Source organism: Aptenodytes forsteri, unplaced genomic scaffold (assembly GCF_000699145.1).
Source record: "Aptenodytes forsteri isolate BGI_AS27 unplaced genomic scaffold, ASM69914v1 Scaffold193, whole genome shotgun sequence".
Taxonomy (NCBI): domain Eukaryota; kingdom Metazoa; phylum Chordata; class Aves; order Sphenisciformes; family Spheniscidae; genus Aptenodytes; species Aptenodytes forsteri.
This window is the reverse complement of record NW_008795405.1, coordinates 12,746,056-12,756,625: the sequence shown is the minus strand read 5'-3', so window position 1 is coordinate 12,756,625 and position 10,570 is coordinate 12,746,056. Positions and strand designations below refer to the sequence as shown.

Here is a 10,570-nt window from a genome sequence, read left to right as displayed (position 1 = left end):
CTGCCAGCCTGTATAACCAACAGCAGGTAGTAGTCGGAAGGCTGTACCAGACCAGGGAGTTTCCTAGTAATGTCTCTGACCCGGGCCCCAGGAAGGCAGCAGACTTCCCTGTGGGATGGGTCTGGTCGGCATATAGGGCCCTCTGTTCCCCTCAGAAGGGAATCGCCTACGACAATTACCCTCCTTTTTTTCTTAGCAGAGGCAGTCATAATGCGTGGGGCTGACTGCCTCACCCTAGGCAACCTCCTGGATGGACCTTCGTCTACATCCTCATTTGCCTGGCCCTCAAGTTCCAGGGCCCCGTATGTGTTCTGTAAGGGCAACCGGGAAGGTGAGGGAATCTGAGGTGTTATCTGAACCAAAACAAAGGTTGCATCTTGTTGTGAGCTCCCTAACACACTGTTCCATGAAACACGCTTTGACACAACCAAAAATATTGGGCTGTTCTGTTTGGCCCTTATGTAATATTTGCTCAATCTGCATGAGCAAGTCTCCTATTACATTGTATTAGTTGACTCTCACTATCAGTGTATAGTTCAACAGCGTCATCAAGACTATTTCCAGACTTAATTTCAAAATGCTTGGAAAAACAAGATATCTTCCTACAAAATGAAGCGAAAAACATCTTAAAGACTTTGAGTATCTAATTACAGTACTGTGAATCCCATAACAGTTCACCAGAACTTTCTTAGGTAAAATTTCTACTTAAGTTAATGGTAATACTGCGAAGTTAGTTCTGCAAAATCAGGTCCAAGTAATGTATTTTGTTCAAAGGACAGAAGTCTTGGAGGATTTCAAAATAATTTTCTATGTCATTTACTACACAAGATAATTCAGGAAGACCTAGGATAGCCTTTAAAATCTTAAAGATATCTGAAAAGAAAAGAATCAAATCTCTTACCTTTATTAATTCTTGAAGAGTGTGCATAGATACATCTACTGCAAGGATATAGTGAAACCTTGGCCTGTGGTCTGCTATATTTTGTAACACTCTGAAACATAGCAAGTACAGTCAGGGCCGGTAGTGAGAGAAGCATACTGGCCTTTCGTTGTTAAATGCACTTCAGAAACAGTACAAAGAGTTTGTAAAATCTTGCAGAACTTTTCAGAGCATGATATTTTCATATATATTTTCCTTAATAAAGAAGCACAGCTAGATATTTTATTTGGAAAGAAGTTCAAAGGAGAAAAAACAACATCTGTAGAAGGTATTAACTCAGCCTGCTGCAGAGTCCATGATCCATTTCCAGTTCTGTGCCAGTTAACTGGTATCACACTCTAGATTGAGCATTGCTAGTAATTTCTTAAAAGCATAGCACCAGTGCAACAGTCAGATAAGGTTTCCGGAAGGCATATCTAGTACTAAAGAAGCGGAAGTCTCTGTTTGACTCAGTAAGAAGGGCCAAAGGGCTTAAACGCACCCACCCCAATTTAAAAGCCTCAGTACTCACCAGTAGATTTGGATTTGTTATCTAGCTAAGTATCAATTATTGTCCAGGGGAATTTTTTTTTACTTACGCTGCTAAATCAAGAACATGAATAGTTGGAATAAAATTGTTTCCATCTCCAAAAACAGGTATTGCAGGAGTCTCACTAAGCCAACCTATCTGAAAATAAAACGGAGAATGAAGTGAGGAGAAAAAGGTTACTTTTAACTAGAGCTAAAAAAGGAGCATTTGTTTACTAGGCAAATCTATATATTCAGGATTTAAAGTTCAATTTCTTGAATGATTAATGGAACTGCAGTAAAGGAAACAGTTCTTGATAAATACTTCCTGGCAGCCTACAAAAAACAATAAACTTTTTTTTTTAAAGAATATTCTTTGATCTTGACAAATGTTATTTTGTACCCCAAATAAAAGAAATGCTTGGAAAAAAAAGAGAATATAATGTTGAGAAGACAGACATTTTTCCTGATTCCATTTTTATGACAGACACGTTCTCACTGTAAAGTACATATGGAGATACTGTTCAAAAACGATGGAAAAAACTAAAAAACATACAGAGCCAAAAAAGTGGAAAACACTTCCACTGTAGCTAAAACATTTCAAAGGGATCAAGTAATCAGTTTTGTTCACAAAAGCATTAAGCTTATGATACCAAAGCTACTAAAAATGCATTCCATTCCAGTGTGGTTTGCCCTTAGAAATTAAATGAACCTTCAAAAATAGTTAGATGTCTACCTTAAAAAAGTAGTGCAAGACTCCTTCCCCAGCTCCATATTGATGTCCTGAGGCAACAATATAAGTTGAAAATTTGTGTTTGTTCTGTGAAGTAAAATCAACAAGAAAGTTTTTGTAAAAATATGGTAGTGGCTTAACCTGAAAATACGAAGTGTGTAAATTAAATTACCTAAAATTTGTAGCTAGATCAATTGTTGCATATCCTGTTGTTTCATAAGTCATATTGCTAATATTTCCTTCAAAAAAGCATTGCTCAATTAGAATTGACCTGTCTACATTTGAACTGAAATTCTAAAAAAAATTTAAGAGTTAAAAAATTGGAAGTAAGTTATGTAAATCAATGAAGTAAACAGGATAACTCATGTTTTGACTTTCTATTTCCAAGAAAAATAACTCTGAAATTCATTTCAGCTGTTTTTTAATTGCATTATATTTTCATTTGACTGCCTAAAGAAGTGGGAAATGCTGGATCAATGGTTATACAATTGCTGTACTTTCATTTTGATATACAATTTAAAAAAAAAAAAATCCGTGAACTATCTAAATGTTTTCCTAACCACACATCACGATCAACCCATATATTTTTTGCTGACCATTATTGCATAATGCCATAAATTTGCCTGACGTGGCTGCCTGTTTATGTAAAAAGTTACTGCTTGGATCAGTGTTGGGGATGGTTATACAAAGAAAAAAAGATTTTAAAATCATCTTAAGGAGAAAAACTTTCAAGAAAATCTTTTAAATTAGGACCAGTCACTTTGAAATTTTTAAGGTGAAACAAAATTGTTAAATAATTCTCATGTTTTAAAGATCCTAGACATTATGTATCTACATAACACTACATAAAAGAACCTGCATTTACCAGCAGAGGGAACAAATGCCCAGATTTGGGATCTACTTTTTTTAATGAAAAAATGCGTCTTTTGTTATCATCTTTATAATATTTCAAAAACATAAAACTAAGAACACTGTTAGCCAATCTTTGATTACATAAGCAAAGCGTCATATAAAGGGATGACAAGTTATAACATCAGTGTATTGTATCTGTGTATGTGTTTTATCTACTTAAAAAATAAAACTTTGTAATAAAAACTATCTCAGCTCAGTTGAATGCAACAGCTGGTTAGTAATCACAAGAAACATTAAAATTAGAAGACATTACAGATAGCATAAGAGCTCCCACACTTAGTTTGCTTGGGTTAGTGCCGTGGTAGAAACTGTTTATACCCTAAGAGCAGCAGCTCGCAGGATTGCTCTGGGCAGACTGCAAACATGCCCCAGGAGAAGACATGCTGTAATTTCCGTCTCCCAGCAGGAAAAACCTGCCTCTTGTGAAAGCACAGGAGGTGCTATTTCTCGTCTCCCTTAAGAAGAACGTAACATAGAATTTTCTTCCATTTACCTTGCAGTAGCTTCTGCAGTAGCCACTTGTGGAGGCAAGCCACAGTTTGGCACCGAGTGCTATACTTCACTGAAATACAAACCTCTGAAACAGGTTCAAGTCCTCTAAAAATATCTGTTTAGTGTCACAAGTCACACATATGAGAACGCACTACTTGAGATGACTTGGATATACTTAATATAAAAAATAAGACAATTATTAGGCAAGCTCCAGTTACACACAGCATGTTTAGTCACGGGTAAAGACCTTCACATTCCTGTGCAATATTCATTAAAGCCACTAGATGTCACGTTCTAGCTATTACAATCAGTTCTAGGCTTTGGTTGTTTTACACTTGTTTGTTTGATTCTAATAAAATGCTTGAAGTGGGAAACAGGTCTAAATTAATGGATTCAGGAACTGTGATGCCACTGAGAACAGAGATGAAGAGCTCCTCTGTCTGTCGTACGCAGGTATTTTTCCAAGGATTTTGAATTTGGCAGGATCCCAGAGTCAGCGACTTCTCTCTGAGAAAAGCTACACAGCCCGAATGCCTTGCCACAAAGGCAAAGGTAAAAAATTGCTAGTGGTAAAAAGCAAAGACTTCTAGCTCACAACTCTTGCTGAATTTTAAGCAAAATATAGGTGGGGGATACACTAACTCAGAGGGGTGAAATCTTGCTTTAAGCAACAACAGCCATTAAATTGCCCTCTGAACAGATATGAAGGCTAAGAAACCCTTCTATTCTTAAGTGCAAGATCTTCTCTACATGACTGACACGGCTGTTGAATCCTAGTATCTCCTGATGAGCTCTTTGAAAAAGAGTGGTTACACTGTCATTTCTTTCCAGATGGCACATTCCATAGAGGCCACTGAATTTAGAAATGAGTAAAAACTGTAATCCAGAAGTCTCCAGCCATCACAGGAAGCTAATGTTGATCTGCTGGGAAGAACAGATGCTTTGGAGCCTTCCTGTTCCAAAGTGCTGACGGAAACTACACAGGGGCAATGATACCCATTGAAGCCGCCTCTGGAGTTCTGGAGGAAAAGGGCTCCTTTTGAAATGCCTACAAGAGGTATATATTGAAAATATTCAAGTTTCTTTATCGTGTACTGCTACATATTGTTCCACTGTCTTCTCAACAGACATTCAGCCTGGCAAGCATTTAGAAGCTAATTATATTAACACCTTTGTTAGGTAGTGACTCAGTGCTTTGGACTAGTCAGAAAAATTGAGTCAATAGTTCATCTGGGTGTTACTGGTGGCAGAAGTTATTGCGAGGTTTGGTGGACACTGTTTACAATCTTCATGTTTCTAACATCGCAAGTATGGAAGTTATCCCATAGTCTTATAGAATAACTCCATGTTAGCACAGTAAAAGAAAGAACAATTTACCACTGATTTTTCAAGCTGTAAACCAAATTTTACTGGCATTCTGTACTATTAAACCCATGTCAGAATAGAATATAATTTCTAGTGCTATTTTCTAAGCCGGGCGTAAGATGACAAATGTATACTCAAATCAGAGTAAAGGTTTTTTCCCCCTCTATAATCAGCCTAATAAATTTCTGCAATGGACACAATTACATTTATTATGGGAAACTGCTAATGCGCAAAGAGAATGACCAAATGACACCGTCATCATACAGTGTATTTCATTGTCTTCCAGTTCTCTTTCCTAACCTCCACAGTACTCCATCTCTAATGACAACAGCATCAATTTTCCTGAATTGTGAAGCATGATCTGAGCCACTGTTGGTATTTATTTAATAATAGCTATAAAATACAGAGAGGGGCATGGTCTGTTCTCTAGTAAGATTAATCATAGAATCATAGAATCATAGAATCATTGAGGTTGGAAAAGACCTCTAAGATCACCGAGTCCAACCGTCAACCCAACACCACCATGCCCACTAAACCATGTCCCTAAGCGCCTCATCTACACGTCTTTTAAATACCTCCAGGGATGGGGACTCCACCACTTCCCTGGGCAGCCTCTTCCAATGTTTCACCACTCTTTCAGTAAAGAAATTTCTCCTCACATCCAAGCTAAACCTCCCCTGGCGCAACTTGAGGCCATTTCCTCTCGTCCTATCACTTGTTACTTCGGAGAAAAGACCAACACCCACCTCGCTACAACCTCCTTTCAGGTAGTTGTAGAGAGCGATGAGGTCTCCCCTCAGCCTCCTCTTCTCCAGGCTAAACAGCCCCAGTTCCCTCAGCCGCTCCTCATAAGACTTGTTCTCTAGACCCCTCACCAGCCTCGTTGCCCTTCTCTGGACACGCTCCAGCACCTCAACGTCCTTCTGATAATCTAATCAGGTCAAAACAAAGCTGAAGGAAGTGATTTTAAAACACATATAAAGTGAGAACATGTATTCTAGTTATTCTGGGTCAGCTCTATGGCCATGATTTTAAAGTGAATTATAGGGTGGAATAAAAGTCAACAAGCCCTCTGCTCCAAGAGCACAAACTATCCAGGAACATGCTAGGTGTGGCCAGAACATCTTCTAAGTATTTAAACGAGACATAATATTAACATAGCTTGCTAATATCTAAAGATGCTGCTTTTCTTTAAAACTACACTAATGTCCCTTTCCTCTACATTCTTTCATCCTCAAGTCTTTCCCCACACAAGGCCTCAGCTTTAATTTTCTCTGATACAACCAATGAAACAATATATTTTTTTAAACGAGATAGGCATGATTTACTCGCTACCTAAGGAAAACAGACAGAATTCGGGATTTGTATTATGCAGATGCTTGTGTTTCAAAAGACATTATAGTCTTCTCTATACTTGATATTTTACTAATAATTGATGTTATCCATATTTATCAAGAGAATAACATACTCTTAAAATTTATTCAAATTTTTTGTAATTTCCACTGCTAAGATAATGCTCTAAGTAAGAAGACCAAACAACCTATTTTTATAAAAATGTTCGTTACATACAGTTTTCCCAAGTTTGAGAATGAGTTTTTCAGCATTTATGTGATCCATAAAGTTAGGATGAGATTTTCTTCTGCGATAATCTTCATCAGTAAAAGGAATCTCAGGATCTTCCTATGAAGGAAAAAATGTGACTGTTATACATGTCTTAAAACAGAACAATTTTTAAAGGCCTGGATGGTTAAAATAAGTTCTTTAAAAATATTTTAAAAATCTGTTTTAACTTTGTTTTAACTTGAAATTCTTAAAACTTCTGATTCTGGTACTTGAGGTTCAACATTTTCAAAATGTCAATAGTTCAATTTCAATTTTCACAGCAAAAGACTTCTAACTACGTTTTATATTTAAAAAAACATGATTTTTTATTATATATAGCATTACACAAGCTTGAAAAACTGGGACAATTGCTACAGATAACATTAATGTGCACAATTTCTGTAAGACTAAATTTGAGAATTGCAATAGCATGCTCAAAGCATCCCACATGGTTCCTGACAACACTTAACATATATAGATACAAAGATGTATCTATCTATACACTGATTTCAATATGTATTTCATTTAATATGTAGTAAATATGGGATTTTTTAATGACTGAAGGACAGTGCATATTGTGGTTAGCATAGGTCTTACCTCTTGTCCAAGCAGTCCCTAATGTCTGCCTGTATCATTGTGGCCCAGTGCCTAAACTTCTCTGTCCAGTGGAATAAATTTAACAATTTTGGTAGCAAGCAGTGGTTCAGGGTGAAAGGATTATGAGAAAAAACACACTTGCTGACACTAACTTTATTAGCTATTGTTGAAGTACATACTGAAATACTTTGTTTAATTGCATTTAAGGAATATTTTCCATTACATATTCAGTTAAAAAAAAAAAAAAAGTTTTCACATTACTTACAGGGTCAGGGGGTTTGCTTTTTGCCCAGCTCATTATTGTTGAAATGAGGATGAATAACTTCGGTGTTGCAAAATGCTCTATTTCCATATGTAGGGCTGTTAAATGAAAGCAAAGGATTTAATTTATTGTAAACTGTATTACTCAAACTGTATTTTTGCTTTTATGTAAAGGTCCTGTATAGACATTTATACCACAATGTTCTATGTGATATGTATTTTTAAGCAAATACTCTTTATTTGGGTTGGTATAAAAGGAAGATAATAAATCATGAAAGAAAACAAATAGACAAATAACGGTAATAAAGAATCAAATTATTGGGAATCAGCATAATCTCCATAGAGCTACATATCATGGGGGAAAAAAAAAGAAACAATCTATACTAGGAAATGATTCATCTTTATTGACTGCTGAGATACTGAAAGAAAATAAGTGTAGGTTTTTTCATGATTGAAACAGAAAATCTACAGAATTCAAGTAAAGCTTCCTTATTTTAATTTAGAGCAAAATAATTAAATGTGGGTTTTCTTGAGTCCTCTAAAACTTATGATGTTATCCAAGTATTTATACTATAAACAGGAAAGCATAATTTAGTTTAACTATCATATAAAGAACAATATTGCACTGTCACCATAAAAAGATTCCAGATGCCCATTAGAATTTGGATATAAGAATCAGGAGAAAGTTTCAGAAACACTGTTAGCAGTATTTTTTTATTGGACTTTTAAGTCAAAATATATTTAAAATAATTATATAAAATATTGAAACATTATTTGAGTATCACAGGAGCAAATTTGCTACCCACCTCCCAACACAAATAGTTAAGATGATGGTTGATAGTTATTTAGGGAAGTAACTGCCTACACAGATATGTCATTTAAAGTGTTGGACCATTCCATGACAGCTTCTCTAGCTTATAAGTGCTAGAGTGCATTCCATGGTCCCTTGCTAATTAATAAATTCCAGATAATTTATATAATTATTATATAATGTATAATAAATAATTATACATTTATGGTAAATGCCAGATAATTTCACTATATATTTATGGTAAATTTTGATGGCTGTAGAGCAACCAATTTTCTGTTCAGCTGATAGCTATACTAACCAGAAGCAGCCCATGTTGCTTCCTCAATTTGATTTGCATCCTCAGTGATATTATATACAACAATCTCACATTCAAGCAATGACTTAGGAAGCTCTTTTCGAGAAGAGACCTGGGGAAGAGACCTGGGGAAAAAATAGTAAAAATCTGTCATTTAAAAAAAGAAAAAGCAGGAAAAACTTTCCAAAATTCCTTTTCTTTGCAAGTTTAACTTACTGATAGAATGCAGTTTTCTAACACTACGATGTTAGAATAATTCAAAAGATTGATATCAAACTTCATCTGTCAGATACAAGTAAGGTGATTAAATGTAATTAAATGCTGAAATTTCTAATTTACAGCACACAGTAATGTAGTTCAAAAAGATGCACAACTTTTAGTGCTATTTTAGGATTCATATTTTCAGTGCAATTGTGAGTATCAAAAAAAATCTATGACTTTTATAGGTATTTTAAACAAGGATCAGCTGGGAGAATGGAGAAGACATAAAAAATGTCTGTTTCCTTGCAAAATAACATCCTGTCGTTTTTGTTAAATGCAGATTGTCTGCATCACTTGAGCAAGTCCAAAAAACACTTTGGGCAAGAGCAGTGATTAAGATTAAACACTGCCAGCCATAATTTTCTGATTGAACAGCTCAGCTGTACAGATGTTTAAATCAAAATTTTCAAATGTTTGAAGGGATTCTGGATAATCAATTTGAGACAGAGGCAATTTTAATTTCATAAAACTAAACCAAGCAATAAGCAATCTTATTCTTAAAAGCAAGCCTCCTTTAGTTAACTAAACTCTGGACATATCTTTATACAAAGATGTAGGTATTCAGAATAATTAGCTGCTAGTGAAAGCTGTGATTTCAGTGAACAGCTAAGAAGGGCGACAGTAAGTTTGATTCCAGCACCACTACCTTTAAAATGGTGATAAAAGACAGAAGAGACAAGAGAGATGCTTGAGGTGTGTGTTTTGAGGGAAAAACAAAGCAGACCTGTGGGTCGTCAGGGTAGATGATATCCTGTCCATAACTACTATTTTTAAAAATCTATTTTGAGTCCTTCCTTTTACTATTTGCTGTATCAGACCTAGCAGGGAGGAGACAACAGCGTGCAGGAAGCAGAAGGAATAAAATATATGTATACAGCTTCCAGCAGCAACAAAAGACCATTTTATTAATGCAGGTCATTTTACATTGTGCACATAAATTTTACATTTACATTTACAACTTTCTAATGTTGTCTAATGGTAACCTGAAATAAGACTCTTACTTACTGCATATGTTTCCTCTGCAAAACATGGTTTAGTACTCTCTGGTTTAGAAAGGGTACCCACTACTTGGTAGACTCCCTCCTTTGGCCTACTAGAAACTTCAGTAGCTGAATTATTTTCATCTTCCTCCTCCTCTTCTTCTGGGCTTTCAAGCGATGCCCCAACAACACATCTGGATAAATACTGCAATATACAAGACACACATTTGTATGCAAATATATATTGAATCCTACACAGCTTCTCTGATCTTGGGAAGACACCAACACTCTGTTGACTAGCCCTGATCCTGTTGTAGGTAACATAGCTCAGAACACAGCTTTCCCTTGAACAGGAAAACGTTATGGACTCCTCAGCCTCAGATGTAATGTTTTGTCTTGGCTTGTATTCTACACCTCAAAGTCGAAGGTGCTGGTGAGTCCCTAGATGCCTCTTCTCTGCAACCTGGCTCCTCTCAGGCAGGCGTTACCTCAGAGAGATGTTCTCTCTCTCCACAGTGATCAGCTGTTGCCTGAGGTCTCCGGTCCTGCTCTATCCACACCTCCTGCTCCTAACTCTCATTTTTTCTCCTTCCTATCTTAATCCCTTCTTGCCCCCAGTCCCTCTCCTCAGCAGCTCTTTTAGGTGACCCCAGCTACCCGGCTGGCTTCCCGCCCGGCGGAACGCCCTGGAGGCCAGCTGGCCACGGCTCCCCCCGGCGCTACCAGCCGAGGGCCAGGCGGGCGCTCCCCGCGACGGGCTAGGGCAGGCGCGAGGGCGGCGCTGCCTCAGGCAGCGACCTCTGAGGAAGAAGCC

At 36.8% G+C, this 10,570-nt stretch overlaps 1 protein-coding gene across 1 annotated transcript in view; it reads right to left on the bottom strand.

The window, feature by feature from the left end:
- AK7 (adenylate kinase 7) overlaps nt 1–10,570 on the bottom strand; it is a 32,216-nt gene that overhangs the window by 21,381 nt on the left and 265 nt on the right. The window contains exons 2-8 of the mRNA XM_009280963.2: nt 9,782–9,961; nt 8,519–8,627; nt 7,414–7,508; nt 6,519–6,629; nt 2,184–2,267; nt 1,519–1,607; nt 902–992 (exon numbers count right to left, since the gene is read on the bottom strand). Of these exons, the coding sequence (XP_009279238.1) occupies nt 902–992; nt 1,519–1,607; nt 2,184–2,267; nt 6,519–6,629; nt 7,414–7,508; nt 8,519–8,627; nt 9,782–9,961 (759 nt within the window). The remainder of the gene's footprint in view (nt 1–901; nt 993–1,518; nt 1,608–2,183; nt 2,268–6,518; nt 6,630–7,413; nt 7,509–8,518; nt 8,628–9,781; nt 9,962–10,570) is intronic.